At 38.3% G+C, this 20,652-nt stretch overlaps 1 protein-coding gene across 3 annotated transcripts in view; it reads right to left on the reverse strand.

Moving 5' to 3' along the window:
- GALNTL6 (polypeptide N-acetylgalactosaminyltransferase like 6) overlaps window positions 1-20,652 on the reverse strand; it is a 460,275-nt gene that overhangs the window by 60,570 nt on the left and 379,053 nt on the right. For all 3 annotated transcript variants that reach the window (XM_027635754.1, XM_027635755.1, XM_027635756.1), the window contains one exon: window positions 18,832-19,015. In XM_027635754.1, the coding sequence (XP_027491555.1) occupies window positions 18,832-19,015 (184 nt within the window). The remainder of the gene's footprint in view (window positions 1-18,831; window positions 19,016-20,652) is intronic.

Genomic DNA, 20,652 nt, shown 5'->3' on the forward strand with positions numbered 1-20,652 from the left:
TAGTGTAAGTGCTCACACACAGAAGAGTACCTCCACCAGTGAGATAGCCAACCTCCCTCACCCCAGGAGTTTAACACTAAAAGTTTTATCTAGCTGGAAGATGCACAAGATACATTTCTGAGAACAGCATGCAGAAGGGGACCTCTGGGAGTAGATCAAAAGCAGGATAAGGGGAGATCCCAGAAGTAATCCTGACTGATGCGAGATCAGGGCTGGACTGGGTACACAGCTGGCTTTTGGGTGACTCACCAACAGAGACTGCAGCTGCCTTGCATGCTTTTTCCCTCCTAGATCCAGAGACTCACACAGCCCAGCTACTCTTGTGCCAGCATCGTCCTACTGCCCGCCACGTAACAGCACATGGATCAGGAGGGGTCACCCTAACCTATATGTAACTATAATGAAAATACTGCAAGAAAAAATTGACAACTGAAAACAATAACATATACACGCTGCAACTGCATTAACTCAAATGCCAAGACTCCTGTCTGAATTTACTTTTAGGAAAAATTATTCTTTTCCATTTATCTAGACTAATACTACATGGAAAAAATCTGAAGAGTTGGAGAAATCTGGGGCAATCAGTAGTCCCTGAATCATTTACAGAAATTTGCTAGTGATAGTCGTATCACTTCATAATTACATTAGAAAGCATAAAAAATGGTGTTTCAAATCCTGAACTGGCTGGAAGGTAAACTGAGCAGTAATAAGGACTCTGACCTATAAAGGCTTTATTGTTAAGAGGTTAAAAAAACCCCAACCACCAAACCCACCAAAAACCAACACAAAAAAACAAGAGAAAAAGCAAATCCTTAATAACAAATAATCAGAATAATCTTTGTTAGAAAAGGTAGCTACTGGCCCCACTGAAACTGCAGTTTCATTTGATCTCCTCCATCATAGCCACATTCACCACCACAAACAAATGGGCTCTATATCATGTAGATGGTTACTGACAGATAGTCTCATTAAGTAGATGATATTCACTGGGGGGAATTGGTAATACTGTTATCATTTTACAAACTACACAAAGACTGCTCAGTGCTTCTGATTCAATGGATTTCTTAGCTCCTCTGAGAAATACTTCAAATGCAGATTCAAAGAGGACTCTCAGTGTCTGCTCTACGGCCCTGAGTCCACATTGAGATGTTTCCAGTTTTCCCCAGCTTCTTGGCCTCAAACATGGAGGCTGTCCTCAGGAGTGTGAACTGAATCTCAGCGAGAGGTTGAGGTGCTGCTGTTACCCTGGTTTGGTGTCCGCACATCAATGGGCTTCATGCCTTAAATCACCTGTTTCCCCAAAGGAGTCAAACTGCTCCACCTGCACAAAAACTTCTCGCCATGGGACATCACTTTATCTCTGCAGGTACTTACATCACCTCTGTTTGTGATAAAGTAACCTACCCTTAATCTTTGAGATTATAATCTGTTATTTGGTGGCCAGGGTCAGCATGGATTATGCCAACTGAATAAAACCTGTATGCTTCCAAAGGACAGAAATCCTCTGAGGAGAGGACTGCTTGTGTCTACATTGTCACTACAACCTCCTTTCTTTTTGATCTCTTGATCTGAGTCCCCTGAATACTTGACTGTGACCCTGTTCTAGCTCGTTCCCCAACTCTCCACTTGGGTAGCTTTGCCAACTCCCCTGAAAGGGGAGAATTCTCAGGGGATGCTTCTCTCTGCAGTTGGTGTGAGCTGGGGAGCATGGATCTCACCAGCAGGTTTCACTCCTGCCACTTAGGGCAGTTCTTCCCTTGCTTTCGTAAGTAAAAATAATTCCTCACTACCAGCTAAACAGAAATGAGAGCTATGATGCCATAACCCACAAGCTATTAAATCTGAATACTTTGCTTGAGAATACATTTTCAAACAGCTTATCTCCAGCTAGCTGAAGAGAGTCCATAGAAACTGTAGAGAAAAACAGTAATTAGGTCAGTTCTATGTTTGTGAAAATATTTTGCTAAAAATTTCAGCTACACAACAACACAGAACCTAACTTAATACACACAGTAAATTGTCGGCTGTCATAACCAGTAATAAGGGAGAAGAGTTACAGTTGTAAAGCAGTTGCTGTAGCACTCAGCCATATTCTGCTGGCAAGAAAATAAAATTAATGAAAGATTTAATGGAAGAATGTTATGCATGAGCCTTCTTGAGACATGCAATTAAATACAAATTGCAAAACACAAATAAGTACATTATAAAATGCAGAACTGCGGGCCAAAGATTGAAATTATTAGCATTGACAGAATTGCTTTTAAAGCTTTCCTTCTCCAGCTACACACAGGATGCTATTCTTCTAAATGCTATGCTTATAAATAAAAATAAAATGAAACAGAACACTACAAATATTTTCTCTTCATAACTATACTTTAAAAGCAGAACCATGCTTCAACTGTAATTATGTAAGATGCTATTCCATTAACAATTATTATTAAGAGTGAGTGAGAAAACAAACAAGCCAAAGGGAAAAAAAATCTGCTTTCAAGTATTGCTAAAAGAACCCCATTGCTGTTTAGTGATGAGGCTTAATCTCTCAATGGAGGCAGAAAAGCGATACAGTCACAACTAAACTGTGTTTTGAGGTCAGGTGAACTGGATTCCTGACAACATCCTTCCATCACTTGCAAGTGCAACTATTCCTGGAGGCCAAAACCTGCTCTACCTGGAAGATACGATTTCTTGACAGAGAGTAATGGCAAGAAAGAAAGACTAAGTACATTTTCTTAAAAGAAGAATGAGCTTCACAGAGGTCAGCATTTTGTCTTCATTGCTTCTCTTTCCAGAGCAGGGAGAACAGCTTCAAGCAAATCTGACACAGCATGCTCTGTGTTAGTGGTTTTCTTCCTCCATACATCAGCCTGTCTGTACCAATACCTTCCCATTAATCTGGGAGTGGTTCATACACCTGTGTTTTCCAAGGAGAAAACTCAGCATACTCCAACTCCCCATGCAGAAGCAACACAGAAAGCAACTTTCCTCTTCCTGCACTACAGGTGAGAGATTCACCTTGAGACTTGATTTCACTTCCTGTGGGATTCATTAAGTCAGAGATCAATTGATGCAAGAGATGCACCATCTGTTTGGGGCTCAGCTTTTAAAGACAACTGCTATAGGACACAGACTCTCATTACAGACAAGTGTCATCTGAAGTCATGACTAAGAAGAAAATTAAGAAACGAGTCTTCCTGTTTTTATTTCGGTCACTTGAACAACTCTGAAAGTACGCAGTAGATGTGAGCAAAAGATCCATGTATGTAATCCTGGTACTTCTTCAATATCACCACATTATTTGCTGTGTGCTAATAATAAAGATGGGTGCCAGGCAAAACTCCAAATGAATAATGTCATCCTCCACAAACTCCTATTGCCATGAGCAATGGCATCCACATGATGAACACTATGCAACCAAGCCAGTATTCTCACAATAGATCTTCACATCTCTGTGGAATAATGAAGTTCACTCCACTGTCAAGATACATTCAGAGCATGTGTGTATGTATTTCATTATCAAGACAAAAGCCAACAGCCAAGTATGCAGAAAGAAATATGTATCATATTCTTGACAAATAATGTATGTAATAAAAAGCTCCTGTTTCAGAGGAAGGAATATAGAACGATTTTTTTTTTCCTGCATGAAAGGTTTTGAGTTTAGTTTTCCAGCTATGGTTTATCGATGCAGCACAGCTAATTTATACTCTAGATGGATATTAATGTAAGATCTTTTAAATACATCTTCTAATAAGAAGTCAGCATATGATCTACTGCAGTAAGTAGCAAAACATAGAAATAATCTATTTTCAGCAAATGCATGGCTTGTCTACTGATGTAAATAATCCTTTGAAATATCAGTTTTTGCAAAAAAACATATTTGTTCAGAAACTGATACATGAGGAAGGCTTTCCTCAGTCACTACACCACTCTAGCTGGGCCTCTTCTATACTGATCTATAATACCAAACAGAATGTTTTCAGGGCTACTATGCAGGAAGCTACACTAAAAAAAATCCTTTGAAATATGATTTCACACATTCCCCAATGTTAAATTCAATTATTGTTTGAATTTTTCCTTTAATTACTTTACAGTAATAAAAATCTTAAAACTTTTTCAAGTTAAACATTCCCTGTTATTGTAGCCTTGCGAACTGACTTGATCACAAAAGGTTTAATTATTATGTTATAATTCCCTCCTAGGAAACAAATACATAAATTAAGTACATCAGTGAATTAAGAACACTCCTTCCTACATCTCAGTTACTAAATTAAGTCTCTTGACTGAGCTGGAGAGTTCAACAAATCACTAAGCACTGTTTCTTTGTCTGTGGAAAAACAATTTGCATAGCAAAACAATTAGTTGTGCACAAGTACCACTGCCACTGAAGTTTCATACAACAGTGAGGGCTAATGAACCACCACATTGTCTTCTCCATGTCACACACTGCCTCTCGCCTGATGCAAACTTCAGTAAATAAACAATGGGGGAACAATGATACCACTGTGAAAACCTGCCCCAGTCTCCATAGGAACAACTCAAAACTATCCTCTTTTTAATGACTTTTTTCATATCAGAAGACAGATACAATGTTCTGTCTCTCAGTCCTCTCTGTTCTGAAGTTCATCTGGAGTCTCCAAACGACTACTCCATGGTTCCCAGGTACGGTGGTCAAATCTGGACACAGCAATGCACCTGTGATATACAAACTGGAATATTTACCTGCAACTTTTATGGATGTTAACACATCACACAATGAAAATGGAACTTCATTTAATAATATAACACTCTCATCCTTTCCTGTCACAGGGCTGATTAACTAGCTATTTGCACTTATGCTTTAAACTTCTCCTCAGCTGTGGCGCTCTGCTTTTTAATGCCAAATTTCACATTATTTTTTTCTAATTATTTCTTCAATTTGCCAGGACCATTTTGACTCTCTCTTCTCAAAGACCTGTAAGCCCCTGCTAATGCCAGCTTACTTATTTTTAAAAAATTCATTGCTCAGACAAATAATGAAGACACTGAACAGAACTAGGATGTGGGATTCTCAGACATTTGCCTCAAGGACCTGCATCGGTATTTCAAAGTTTAACCTCAAACCATTCACAGCTACTCTTTGACAACAATTTCTTCTCAACTTATCATGTGGTCATCTGATGAAAAATAAAGATGTATCCACACTCTATAAACTTCATGAGAAAGTAACTATGGCAACACCAAAAGCCTTAGAAGGAAGATCACATTCACTGCCTCCCTATTCTTTAAGTAACCAAGTTCCTAATATGGCTTAACAGACCTAATGTCGTTCTGCTACCATCCTCTGCTCACTCCTTGAATCCTCCCTGCTATAGCTTGCAGGTGTGTGGTCTGATCCCCATGGAACAGCAGCTTTATGCTCCTCAAACTGCTGAATTCACTCGAATGGTAGAAAACTAAACATTTTCTTCCTCAGCATGAAGGGATTTTTTGAGTTTACATGGCTCCTGGAGGTGAGTATTGTAAAGCAAAAGAGGCAGCACCGAGTCACCAGTGTGACAGACTGTCCCACAGCAGGAGCACTGTCTCTGCAATCCAGCGGCAGAGAGCTCATTTTCTCCCTGTGTCTCATGACACCACATCACCTGTCAAAGAAGGTAATTAAAGTTCTATGACAGGTTCAGTTCCTGAAAAGCCCATATTAATATTTTTATTATATTTAAGATAACTTAAAGTGGATTATTTAGTATTTTTTACAAATTTTTGATCCGTGATCAAAGACAGTCTTATTCACTTCTTTATGATTACAGAATCACAGAATCATCAAATTTAGAAGAGACCTCCAAGATCATCTAGTCCAACCGTCAACCTAGTACCACCATAATCAGTCCTAAATTTCGTGGTTTAAACACAGATTAAGTATTCTATAATATCTACCATCATCCTTTTCTTTTCCCTTCTTCCCTCATCCAGAGTCAGTCAATAAACCTGTCTCTTGCTCGTCCAAAATTTCATAGTAGGCATACATAATCTTGCATACCACACAAATCCTCCTCCTTCTCACTCTAGATCAGATTTGCAAAACACAGCAGTTGTTGTACGCAGTAGAGCACTCCTGTGAGCATTCTGAATTTTAAGCTGCTTCTGAGACCCAGAAGAATATGCCCACCCTTTTCAGTTATGCTGTACCCAGTAGGATCATTTGCACCAGCAATGATGCCCCAGATCTGCAGGTTTCTGGGTGCTTGATATGAGACTCACACAATCACTCCAGTTTTGGAAGAACCTGGGGAAGCCACAGACATCACAGCCTTCGTCTCAAACAACTTTTCCCTGGCTCACTTCCTCTGCTTGTTGTTATCAGAGCATGTTGACCCTACCTTCAGGACAGGAAAGTGTGTCTGCAAGGTGCACTCAGACTGATGACATTGAGTATTTTGCTTGGAGAACACCAGCTGGAGCGTCCCTGGAGCCAACTCTGACATCACTCCTGCAGGTAACTAACACGGATGGATGGCTAATTTAGCTTTAAGCCTGTCCTCCAGGATGTTCTACTCAGTATCAAGCTTACTTCTGATAATGAGAAAACCTAACAATTCTAACAAAACACTTGGCTTTATGCTGGTATTTCTGGTTTTTCTCATTTATTTTCCATAACGCTGACATTTGCACTCAGAAATCTCAAATTCAAAACATTTTCCTTGTTGAAATCAGTTTCTTTTTTAAATCTTATAAAATACTTGCATGCATTTTTCTGTGAGCATAGCTGTGACTCAAAATTATTTCATTAATAATATTTTGAAATTTATCTGCATGGATCAAAATTTCCACATTCTGAGCTGTATTTATTGTGACCAGTCAACTGAATCAACTGGTATGGTAATGCTCTTCCTCCTTGCTTGTGTGAATATACTACTGTCCATTCACTTTCCAATAAGGCCTGTACACAGAAAGCTGAAATATGTTTTCCACATGTTTTAAAGATAATAAAGGTACGTATGCATCAACTGAAGACCAAGCAAAAGGGATTCAAGTTGACATTAAATATTGGTGACATTTATTTTTGTGTTATTTCCTTAAATTAAAACGTGATAACTAAATGTCAAAAAATATTTTAGGAAATGCTAGATTTTTTTATTATTATTATTTCTGCCAAAGAAATAAACTAGTTAATTTAAATTAGTTAAATTATAAAGAAGGGTAACAGCTGGAGAAAATGGGGGAAAAAAGCCTAATATGTTGTGGCAAAACCTGGCCTCAGCAGTCCTCTGTGGATGCTTCTGTCTTAACACTTCAGCACCAGAGTATTTTATGTTTAGTATGAGAAAGACTAGATAGAAAATTGGATGGCTGAAAAATTCTTCGCAAATTCAAATGCAGATAGCTGCAAGACACATATGCATTACCAGTGACATCCACCAATAAAAAAGACTACCTTATGAGAGCCACAACTGGATCAATTGAACATTTGCAAGAATAGCTGTCCCAAGGATCCGAGATATGCAAGGTCAGATTGTTCAGGAATGGAAGAAACAAGTAACAGATAAGCCTTGGAAAGGGTAAAGACAACTTTAAGATCTATGAATAGAGATCGTTCCAGCAGATATAGGTCAACTCCTGAAGACCGCAGGAGAAAATTAAGGTATGAAAGAACACTCTGTTCTCTAATTTTGTGCCTGTTTAATGTTCTCCCCTTCTCCCTCGGGATATGAGGAAAAAGTTGTAGTGTCTTAAAGACAACAGAAGCATGACAGAAATCCATGTGAGAATGAGAGGAGATGATATCCTGACTTGTGAGGAAAAGGAGAAGAGGGCAGCTGGGATCTTGAAATATTCTGTAACCAGGGCCAAAGGCTATAGGCAAAATAAGTTTCAGGATTGCATTTGCCCTTTTCACAGCTGTTTTCACACTGGAGAGTCATTCTTATCTATGATCATCAGCTTCTACAAACAGCTTTTCTTCTACTGTTACCAATGGATGATACTATTCTGAAAGAAATTCAGTTCACTTTGACTTTGAACTTTTTGTTACCAAAATTCAGCCTGTTCTCTTTGCTAACTTCTAAACCGACGTTGAGATTTTTTTTTCTTTCCTCTTTTTTTGCATTCTGGATGCAGCACTAAAACTGATAATCATCTGACAGGTCATCTGAGTTCTTTGCTACAACACATTTTTCAGTTTCTCTTTTTAAAAATTATTTCTCTACTGACATCATTCCTGTCATACTATTAATCTTTGAGTTGCACAGGAATAACTTTCTGTAGGTCTGCTGTGTACTTGGCTATTGGATGTGCTCATGCATTCCCACTGAAAGGCTCCATAGGTGGCTTTAGATAGGTACTTTTTCCTGATTTAAAATTTTTTTTGTACTTTCTATATTAAGACCTAGGCTAATATGCATATGTCAATGAGTTTGAAATCAGTGGCTTCATTACATATGTGGCCAAACAACTTTGAACAAACCTCTCCTGAAAATTGTGGCTATATATAATTTTAATATCATAAGAAAAGCTTTTACAGGCAAAACACTACTTGAATTTCATTTAAACTAAAATTTTGATGGGACTTTGCCATATCATCCAGTAGGTGGAGATGTAAGTCCAAGAAAAGGAGAAAACAGATACTTGGCAGTCCTTGATGCAACTGAAGGTTTGTATAATACAATTTATCCGAGGTTAGATTTCTTAATAAGCATTAGATGAGACAGATGAAATCTGTCTGCAGTTAAAGCCCATCTACCAGCCTTCCTTGTCACAGACATTCTTACAGCCTATGGTCAGCTGTGCCCGCAGAGCTTTGGAAACTTTCATATCCAACAAAGTATTAATGAACGTAATAAGGCAAAAAGCTAAATAGGTGATCAAAAACATAATTTCTAATACATGAATGTGTAAAATCAAGTATTTTTAAAAAGCTTGATCAGTATCTTGTTACACCACATCAAAAAAAAGTATAGTTTCAGGTATCCACTACTCACATTTTGACAAGTTTTGAGTCCTTTCATGCCTACAGAAATTACAAGCATGTTATTACCTTTCAGTACATATACAAAGTATTACTACTTCCATTGAGATAGTCACAATACTCTGTTTTGGCATTAAAAATGTATGAATCTATTAAATTACCATTACAGGAACTCATACTGGAAATTGGTAGCAATAGCAATAATATCTTGTGATATACAAAACAGACAATCATGTCTCTTAACATCACTCTGCTATAGAATAATAATATCCCTGTCTGTAGCAGAAATGGAAATGCAAACAAAAGTAGCAATATAAGATAAAGTGTAAAAATTAAGGCAATATAGTTGAACATTTATAACAACATCTTTGTTTCGGTTATGCTGTTTGGTTTAAGGTCAAGTGAAAACACCCCTGAAATAACAGGGCCCATATGAATTAGATGTATCATCTAATTATATATATATATATAACTAACAAAGGACTATTCGTCTTTTCTGAATGCCCTTTGAACAAATAGGGAACAAAGATTGTGCTTTGAACAGTTTTGCTGTTTAAACTGTCATTCTGTCAAAAAAATAACTACATGATGGGCTAGGCATTAAAACCTGCTGCAAAGTAGAACCCTGGGGACTTGAAACTTTTCCTGTGGGCTGACAGCTTAGGGTTTGCTCTCCTTCATAGCCTTTGGAGTCTCTTCAAAACCACTACCCAGTGCTCCCCAGACAGTGGTCTGAAAAAATTGCTCCAAACTACTTTCTTCCCCATTATTTACCTTTTCCTCGGGTACTCTGAGAGGTCCTTTGCATGTCTGCAGTGCTTTGAAAGGGAAAAATGTTGTTACTGTTCTCCCACTGTGCTCCTCCTGGCTTATCATCAACTCTTCCACTCCTAATTCACCGCATGTCCACAGGTCATTTGCACTCATGGGAAAACAGAGTGGTTATTTGCCCTAGCACAAAAAAGCCAGGGAATTTCTGCGGCATCAGCTAAACTTCCTGCTGAAGAACTAGGAGAGTGGAGGGAGTGGGGTCTCCTCTTTCCTTGCAGGCATCTCATTCTCTGTAGGGGGCAAATGGACTTGTGAAATTTCATGCCTACAGTGACTTTCCAGCACTGAAAACAGCACTGATACACCACCTTAACAACAGAAAATATCAGAAGGGTTGATTTTCCAAATAATTCACTTGAAGAGGTATTTCTCTGCTGTTTTGCCGAAAACAAAAGAGGTATATTTAGAAATGAGCAAAGCTGATACATGAATCTTGTTCCCTAACAAAGGACACTGTCTTGGCAGTTTATGGAAGAGCTAATGTCAACTGTTTTAAGCCTCATTTGTTCCTTGTCTCTCAAAAGATATGCACAGCATTTTATAAATAAACAAACATAGCAAAATTTTGAGTGTTTATCATAATTTTCACCTCATAGGTTGCAGGAGGCATTTACCTTGCCTCTTGACAAAAGTTGTCTTCCAGGTGGAATAATGATATTTTGGTTCCTTACATGAAAAGAAAGCAGGCACTAGTTTGTCTGGGGATAATTCAGAATGTGATCTCTCATGTCTTACTTCTAAGGTCCTCATCATGTCAATGCCTATACTGAACTCTCCTAAGATTGTAAAAAAAAATATGCATTCACTCTTCTTTTCTCACTCAAGTCTCAGATAAAAGATCTGATTCACAGATAAACTGCCAGGGTTAACAACTGCAGAAATATGGAAGATATGTAATTGCTGTCAGTGATGCAAAAATGCTAATAGCCTATAATCCGACATCAAAATGGAAATTGTCTTGAGATTATCTGCAAACATTGTCCTGCATCTGATTCATTTCAGTGTTGCATTAAAAATCTGCATGGTGCAATTCAGCAGCTCCACTCCCTGGAGCTTTAAGAAGGGCTTTATGCATAACTGTATCAGATTGGAACATGTGCCCATGAGATCCTAGATCTTGATCTCAGGGCTGGAAAGGGACCTGAAGAGCCAGCTGCCATTGTGCTATAAATCTGATGCCATTTACAGGATGTGGAGCAATTCTTCTCTACCATTTTATAAAGGTTTGCTTGGCTGGAAGCAAGGCGTCCAAATCTGACAAATTTTCAAGGGCCACAGTGTGGTACATGCTGTATTTTTGGCTGAAAAAATGGATTGTTGGAAAGCCAGGGACTTCACATATCTTGATTTCTGGCATGGACCAAACAGACATTATTGCAATCAGGATTTAGAACAGAATTTGCCATTTGCATAAACCTCAAGTAAAGCACAAATAACACTGCAATAGGCTGTAAAAAATTGGAGGGTTAATCAGAATTAAAAAATCTTAGCAAATTGAAGAAGTGAAGTAAACAAAGAAAAAAAGACAAAATCCTAAATGTTCAGCTACAAAATATCACATGGATCTAGGGATAATGAAGACAGATCACCCTTTTGGACATGGCACTTGAAACAGATATGAAGATAAATGCCTTGCTTTTAGACATGTAAAATCTGAATTGCAAGAGGAGGATGATGAGCACTTGGCTAGATACCAGTTCTGCAGAAAATGATGTGGAGATTACACCACAGCACAAGCCTGGCATGAATCAATACTGTCAAGGAAATATAAACAAGAACATAGTCTCTGAGACAGGCAAAATCACCTGCCTATTCTACTAGGAAATGATAAGACTTTGGCTGGTGCAGTATGCTCTCAGTATGGAAATAGTCCAGAGAAGAGCAAGGATAACCATCAGAGATTTAGAAAACACTACTTACAAAGAGAAACTTAAGAAAGGAATACAATTTACTTGAAAATGAACAATGAACTGATCTGAAATGAGTCCTCAAGGACTTAAAAGGTCTGGTCCCAGTGTATATGACAAAATTTAAAAGGGTTACAATGAGGTAAGAAAATTTCTGATTGGATATTGTAAGAATAGCACTGAAATACTGTCTATATATAAATTTCTCTTCAGCTTCTTCTCTTCATGCTTCCAGCACACGCTGCATTGGCAGGTTAAGTTCTTCAGAGTAGAAGACAGAAAAATCTCTTCACCTCAGGGCTAAGGAGATTCTACACCAAGATAGCTGGACAGTCAGAATTATTCTATGCAGACAAAAAATCAGAAGGTATTGGCAGGTGAAGATGCTTCTATGTCATGCTTAGTTGATCACTGCCTCTGAAAAAAGAACCCTGAGCAGTGGAGGAAAAGCACTGTGATACTGTAGAGTTCCTGCAGACCCTGCAGAGCAAGGGGTAAATGACACACACACAATCCCGCCCAACCCCAACTGCTCATACTGGACAGATGCTAAAAAGTATTAGTAAACTTGGGCGGATGAGCATGTATGGAACTTGCATCAATTTACAGATTTGAAAGTGGTTTGGCACAGAGTGTTCTGATAAAATGAACTGGTTCAGTCTTTGTTCTCTTTTCTTTTGGAAGCAAATGCAGCACTAGATTGAGGTTTCAGACAGCAATAGATCATTAAATAAACTGCAACAACCAAATAGAAATGGAAGTGAATACAGCGGTTGCTCCCACCTTTATGCCAATAAATACTACAGAATATAATAGAAGGGTATGGTTTTCTGTTTCTTAGTACCAGTAGGTGTCACCAAATTCTATATGAACCTCCTAGAGAAAATGGCTTAAAAATATATAATTAAAAATAAAAATAATTGCTTTAAAAAGGTGATTTTCTTTGTGGAAAATTGTTCAGACATGATTTAAATAATTTTGAAAGTTAAGTCATCTCTATCAATAGCATGTTGACAGTGTTAAATAGTTCACCTGTATGCATTGAGCAACATATCTCTGTCTTCTTCTTGGCCACCATCCTAGTCTTTTTTATGTAAAGGCATATTAAAACAATGCCCAGAAACTTCTTATTTTTCTAATTACTAGTAGTTTTGGTGACCCATTCTATGAATCTGCCACAGAATGTGTATATATGTAGGCTGTCAAGCTCTAAAGTTTATACCTGTGTGAAGCAGCAGGCTAACAGCTCTAGAAACATTACATTCTAGATGTTTACATTTTTATGCCAGCCATGATGCTCCAAGTGTTAAAGAAAATTGGAAATATGAGTTTCCACAGAAACAGAACAACACAGATACTTTGGCACTGCAGCATAAAGGCATTAGGAACAAAATTAGTGCCCTTTGTCTTGGGTGGCATAAGCCGCTATGAACATTTCAGTGAAAAGTTGTATATCAAATCTGAATCTACCCACTTCAACTAGCATGTAGAATTAACTAATTCCTTGACTAATTAAAATGTAACCAGCAGCAGCTTTTTATCCCTGACGTTTATTTCTTTTAGTCTGACAGGTTACATTATCTCTCTTCTGAACTGGTCCTCAGAGAAAATGTATCGGTTGTACAGAACCTCTACACTGAAATCCTATCAAAGGCAGGACAATATGATCCAATATGAGCAAATGCATTCTCACAGGCTGTGTGCTAGTGTTGACATTTTTCATTGAAAAAAAATCTGAGATTTCATGGGGCCATGGGTAGATGACAGTTTGTAAAAGCTATTGTTATATCCACAATTGTTAACTCCACTCACAGTCTTTTACAGACCATAGCTTGTCAAAACAATAAATCAAGACTGTATGTTACGCGAACTCACACTGGTTAGAGACTGCTTCTCTGTAGAATAATGCCTTTGCGTAAAACATTCCTATAGCACAGTTCAAAATAGACGATTATACTCAGTCTTTAAAGAAATAGATGATTGTTTCTGGTTGTGAGACGTTTTATGAATATGTTTATAGGCAGAAATCAACCATAAAAGACATAAAGCCCCCATAAAGCACTGGAAGCTATAGAACAGAAATCATTGTCCAAAGCACTTTCTGAACTTCAGAAAATGATAATAAAATTGTAAAAGTACTTGTTAGATTTGAAATGCAGTCTTAGCAAAGGCTTTCTTTACACCAACATGTTGTAAAAAGTATATATATAAACAGTGAAAGTAAGGAGCTGAAGAAAAAGTATTTCTGAGAGGATGTCAAATTCGAATAAAAGAGCATCCTGATGAGAGCGTGCAAAATAATGATATGATTTTAGATACACAATTCAACATAAAATGCCAAGTAACCTTCCAATCCTACACAGAACAACTGACTACATTAAGGTCATACACTACATTCAAGGTTGAGAGCCTGTGATGCAAGGGAAAAGAAATATGTAACTGATCACCTAATTTCATCTCTTGAGCATGTCCAATATTTTACCCAAAAGTACATCGATTAAACATAAGTGGTCCTTATTACTGTGAGAGCCTTGTGATGGCGGAGTGATTCTAGTTCTGTTTTATAAATGGAAATATGAGTACAGAAACTAAAATGTCTTGTCAGACGTTACTTAGTTGTTTCTACTTACTTGAATAAGCTCATATTTGCCAAACTATCATCCCGGTCCTTTGCTAGAATTACAAGACTCTTCAGCTTTGTCTGCCCTCAGGGAGGGCTGGAGATCACAGCTCTACACCAGAAGGCAAACAAAGAACTCTTGGAGAGTAAGGAGTGGTCATACACCAAAACACTTCTAACTTTCTCAGGTAGGTGCTAGAAGTCTTGGCATCCAGAAAGCAGCATAACACTTTGCTCATCGGTCAGAATTTCCATCTGAGTTGCAATTCAAAAGCAATGTTGTTATGTCTCACCTGCACCTTTCCTTCCCTCCTGCATCATAAAGTTACACTATCATAAAACTGCTCCAAGGAGCTGTGAAGCCCATTCCTACCCTAATTGATCTGTGCTATGTTAATATTCTCAATTAGTTTGTGGATTTTCCAAATAGTTTTTTGAATTGAATTGATGTTTTTTTGTCTGGTTAGAAATATGTTTCTGCTGGCATGAATGGACACTGATGCCAGTTTACAGATCAAGCATGTGATAACACGAATCGATGTAATGTAAGTGCTGCCAGGAAATAAAGAGCAGTCATCCCCAGCAGGCTTCAGCATATCAAACCTCTGCTTTAAACTTCTACAGAGCTTTTAGCCCAGACAGGCTACTAAATCATATAAACTGACATGCTGTATATCACAGTCCATCATAGTAACAAAGTTGCCCTATTAGTTTAAGTGGTGATGGCTCAGGTTAGGCAACCTCCTCCTGACACCAGGGTGCTTGCACCACAGAAAGAAACAGCCACAGAAGAGCATGCTCTTATGTCCCAAATCTGTGTGTCCTGTAAGGGCATACTCTCAAACCTCTGCCATGACAGAGGAACAAACCAGCAAGAGATAATAGGCCAAGGTGACCTTTGCCACAAAGGCAAATGTTTATCTCTGGTCCTCCCTGCTAATAGACTAGAAGAAAATTCCCCAAGTCATCTCCAATTCTGCTGAATGATCACTGACCCTGGGATCAAGACAGTGAGCATCACCATGACACGATGAGGATTTCACAATTGTCTGACAATTTCCCGCCATACATCAGAACACCAATTTGTCTTATGTTGTTTACACAATCTTAAATGAATCACAAGAAAATAGCATGAAGCCCTTTTCAAAGTGTATTAGGGGAGTTGTATATGAATTGCAAGAGAAAAATCACTGCAGTCACTGTGATGAGCTGCAACTGTGACAGATCAGTTGAATATAAAACAATATAAAACTTCTGTTGTTTCTTGGCACATGAAAAAGGGAAATCAAGGAGTTGAGAGATTTAGTCTCTGGATGAGAAGACAACATTATAAGGGGCAAAGTCCAATTTCCATGCATCTAAAAATTCAGTGTATCCTGAAAAATAGCCGGGGAGATCTTTCAGAAAAGTAGCTATCTTAAAAGCTACATAAGATTCATTTTTGGAATAATGTTAAACTTTCCTAAATGCTGCAAATGAGCATAGAACAATATCCAATAATTAACATGGGAGCTTTGATTGAAAATACATTTTATATGTCTGTAGTTTGGTTCAGTGAAACCTATGGGAAACTTGGCATGGCCAGTGACAAAGTACACGTGAACCAAACTGATAAAATTTATGGATTGATGAAGCGTGATCCAAATGCAAATTTCAAATTTGTCATGTGATCCCAGGTTGGTGCTAGTACATCATCTGTACCTGAATTTGACACTGGAAGATTTTGAGAGTGTTTTACAGTCCTAAAGTCATAAACATCAAGACATAACTTGCTCTTCACAAGAGGGATTCTGAACTGAAAGACTGTGTCTAGATAAATGGCATCCAATAAGAGAACACCAGTCAAGCACTGAGTACTGTGGAACACAATTACAAAGACCTTAAAAAGTGGGAAAAGATTAATTCCAGAAACACTAGCTCAGCTGGCACTGTAGCTTAGTAAGGTCTGTGCTACTGTCACACCAAAAGCCTACCTGACAACATTTCAGTTGGCTGAGTCAACTGCAAATATGCTGCTGATGTGTGCTGCAGCAGTATTTTGATCATGTGCAGATGGAAAGCAAGTGTACCACACAGATAATACAACAACTGTTGTTAGGTTTTCTGTATTTTGATCTGGTTTTATGTACATTATTTTTTAGGCTGATGTGACCTTTTCTGCTTTGCACATATACTGCATTGGCATTTTAAGTGAGGGGCAAAAGTCATCAGCAAAATTTTTGGATCATGTATCCGTTATTTGCTGGTGTTTTACTAAAAATGCTGGCAATTTTCCAGTTCATTAAGGTTCATCTCAGATCTGGCTCTGCTGGCAAGAAATAAAGCTATTAGGATGCCAATAGTAAAACATTTAACCTAAATTGAAAAAAAAATAAAATCCCTACTGCTTGCAAAATAGTAACATAATAATTATGGTTGAAGCTGGCTGAAGTAATTTCTAGTTTTAATGTATATGCATCTAAGGGAAAACTGTTCTGTCTCTTTAATTCCATAGAAGCTGTCTTGGTCAATTAAGTTACTGATAGCTAAAATGGTTTGTAACGTTTACTGTATTTGTTGTAAGCAAGGTATTAAAAGCTTGAGGTCTCAGCAGAGAAGGCCCTAGGAGAAAAGCAGTACTGACTTCAAATTAGAAAATAATTTCTCCCCTAAGCAAAATTCATACTGATTATTTAAACCACTTCCATTCCCTTGCCATTCTAGGCAGAGGGTACTTTAAAGAAAGCATTGTCCTAGCTCAGCCAGCCTCCAGTCCTGCTGGTATATGTGGGGACAGACATGGTGGTTCCATGTGCAATGCTGCTTTGCCTCCTGCATCGCTCTGATGCAGATCCTGTGACAGCGAAAACAAAGGAAGACTCTCACTGATTTGTGTAAGAACTGGGAATTCTTTCCGCCTAACAACTACTCAGATTACAAGGGATTTATAGGCTGCATTGTCCTATATCTTGTTCTTTGTGAACCCATTTATCTGCCCATGTGTTATGAATGCTGTCAGGGCAAGGTGGGTATCAACTGCTGCCACGCTGATTGGAACAGCAGTTCATGCAAAACCACCATACCTATTCTGCACTGCAGAAAGCCTCATCTTTCTAGAAAGTTTCCTAAGAGTGTTTCCTTTTCCAGCCTCTCTTGCATTTGAGAGATGCATTTTACAAATGTGTAAAATGGCTGATAAGCAGCTCCATATTGCCCCGTATGGCAATACAGAACTTTTACTTATACACAAACTTTGAATGCTGAACCAAATTATACAATGTACTAGGTGACCTTCAGTAAGTGTCAAGAAATTACAACTGCTCAGAGGACCAAGAAGACTCGTGGAAGAGCAGTGGAGGCTCTAGCAACTCCAGAATGTTATGTATGTGCAATAGCTGCATCTATGCTGTGGAGTGGTCACATTAGCAGCTGAAGAAAAGTACTTCATCAGCACTCACACTAATACAAGATGAAGACTGAGAGGCCTGTATGGAGATAAGTAAAAAGGAACAAGCAGATTAATGAAAATAAGCCCACAAATATCACAATTACCTACTCTTCCCTATACAGAGCTGGTCAGTCCCTGGATATTAGGGTAAATTTCTGCATGAATTAGATCTATTACTTCAAGATAGTGCAGAGTCTGGGTCAGAGACATAGGTTTTCTGTTGCTATTGTTTCCAGGTTTTGCTTTGGGAAGGGGAAAATGCTGAGTTTTTAAACTGCTGAAACCTACAGTGTAGAGTTTCAGCCAGGGTTAAAGCATCAGAGCCCCCTCCATTGCCAGCACTGCTGGAATGCGGCTGTGTGAGAGACTTGAACCGTATCTGTCTGTCCTTTCTCTGTTGATGCGCACTAATCCTAGCTGATCCTTACATGAGAAAATAAAGCAAATATAAGAAGAAATGAACGACCTTTGTGAAAAGTAGATCATTCCTGTGAATGAACTGATCTGTACAACACTGGGATTAGAGTCTGGCTTATCTAAAACTATCTACAAATCATCTTGAGACTGTTCAGGTTTGAGAGCTCTGTGTTTAAGTTACAGCAATATATATACAGTAGTAATATCACCAGTTATAAACAAGGCACCTACTGGCATAATGTGGACTCAACTACTGATGCATATATTGCATCAACCTTCAGCAAATAAAACATTAAACGAAGTCTGTTCAGGAAGTCTTCTGCAGAATAAACAGAATACCTGTAATCGCATTCACTTCTTGTCCAATGCCAATAAGTGAACAACAAGCATGTGCCTGTTTCTTTTATGTACAACCACTGAGTCAGGCTGTGTTTCCAGGCACAGCTTGTGAATTTTGAAAATTGTTGCCCTGATCTTTTTCCTAGTTTTGAGGTTTTATAAACCTGTATCATCATCATCATGGTTAGGCTTCACGAACGAAGATCTGGGATAAACCTGTACAGAAGCTGTTTAATTCTACTACCTTTCACTAGTAGGAAGTGGCCTACATGGAAATGTCTGGGCTTCGATTCTGCTACAGTTACCTTTTCTCCTTGCTCTTCTTCCCACTCTCCCCTTTATCACTACTTACTCAAAGGGGTCGCTGGGATCAGCTCTCTGGAGCTCTGGAGGAATCGGTATTCTTTTGTAGTACATTTCCCAGTCAAAAGCTCCTCGCATGGCATCCCCCGCCTGTGCCTCGTAGCCAAAGTGATTGTGGTCAATGACATCGATCATAGGACACACGATGGTTTTGTGGTTAAGTGCAATCTGGTCTGAAAAATGAAAGTAGAAAATAGGAAACGGCATGTCTAGTCAGGCCATCTATCATATTACTGCAAAGTGAATCCCACGGGTTTCTGATGTTTGAAGATTGCTTGCTTTGTGCCCTATGGCCCCCCAAATAATTTCATTTTCAAATCTGTATCAAACTTTTATCTAAAGTGGAATTAATGCAGTTGGGAAATGATTAGAAGTATTTACAGTTCTTTAAAGGGAGGCATATCCCTGTGAGACCCACATGAGTCCAGCCATGTATATCTCTGTCACTTTGCTACTCTGAGCTGTCCCCAATCTGTCAGCTATGAAACAAACCAGCAAGCAAACTGTAAAAATACTCCTTCAGCTGTGGGGAGTGTGTATGGCAAGCTCCCGCAAGAGGGATTTGTGTTCCTAAATGTGAAACTCAGCCCTTGCAACCATTCAGCCACTGTTCCTACGGCTGTAGCGTGCATCAGCTTTGAGATCAAATGCTCTAAATTAAAGGCAAATTCCAACATGAAGAGCAAAACAGAGCTTGTGTCCTTTTCTTGTACCAATCTTTGAGATATAAAGAAGGCTCCACAGTATTATTCTTACCTGCTTTCTAAAGAAAGCAGTTTGAGTTTGCTTTTTTTTAAAGAAAAAAAAATGTTAGAACTGTGAGGTTGAATCAAATTCCCATGTCTAGTATAAGCTCAAGGTGGTCTTCAGTCTGCTTTGGTGAATCCTATTGTTTAATCCTATAGAACTCCTCCAAAAAAAAAGACAAAAAAATAAGATATGCCAACTGCAAGAACTAGGTAGAAGAATGGCTTGAAATTAGGAAGTACAGAGAAAATCCAAAAGGACTGACATGAAAGGACAGTAGAAAAACTACCTATAAACCCCTGGAAAAACTAAAATCTCAAAATTTCAAGAATAATAAAGCTTTTTCTCTGAATGGCAGCCTAGATCCTTTAAATTATTTAGTATATGTTAGGGCCTATGTGGAAAACTTGGTTTTTGTTTTTAAGGCTTAGATTTCACTGGTGCTTGATAATACCTTAAAAATAATCAGAGGGCTCAGTATGGATTGAACACTTAGATAGGAAGGTGTATACCAGTCAGGTGTACACCAATACTCGTGCAATGATTAATAATACAGATTCTTCTTCCTTGCTTCCGAGGGACTGAAATTAAGAAAAATATATTACTTTAGCAAAGCATCTGAGTTTTTATATTTATTCTAAGTTCCTGTTAAGAGGCTGTCCAAATCAATGCTGACTGCTAGTGAGAAATTACTGTGACTGGAAGTTCAGCAGGTTTTTACATCCTTATCCTTTAATAGTGAAATAAATTTAAAGCACAGGCTCTCACAAAATTCTAGGAAACTCATCTCAGAGATAATGACTGCATTACTGTTGCTATTCCAAATATAATTACATTCGCTAGTATACTGTGTAGTGTTATCTGTGATCATTATATAAAGTCACTTCTACATAGTCTCTTTCCGGTGATGGTCCTGCTAATAGTTATAGGACTCATAACAGTCTGACTCTGTTCCCCCCCTTCTAAATTGATTGGAGGAGAGAAACTAAGTGGGATTGATTTGGCTGGAGCAGGTCAAAGGTAGACTCATAACGCTTTAGCATCCCTCTCTTCATCTTTAAAA

This window comes from Corapipo altera, unplaced genomic scaffold (assembly GCF_003945725.1).
Source record: "Corapipo altera isolate COAL_440 unplaced genomic scaffold, ASM394572v1 22b, whole genome shotgun sequence".
Lineage (NCBI taxonomy): Eukaryota > Metazoa > Chordata > Aves > Passeriformes > Pipridae > Corapipo > Corapipo altera.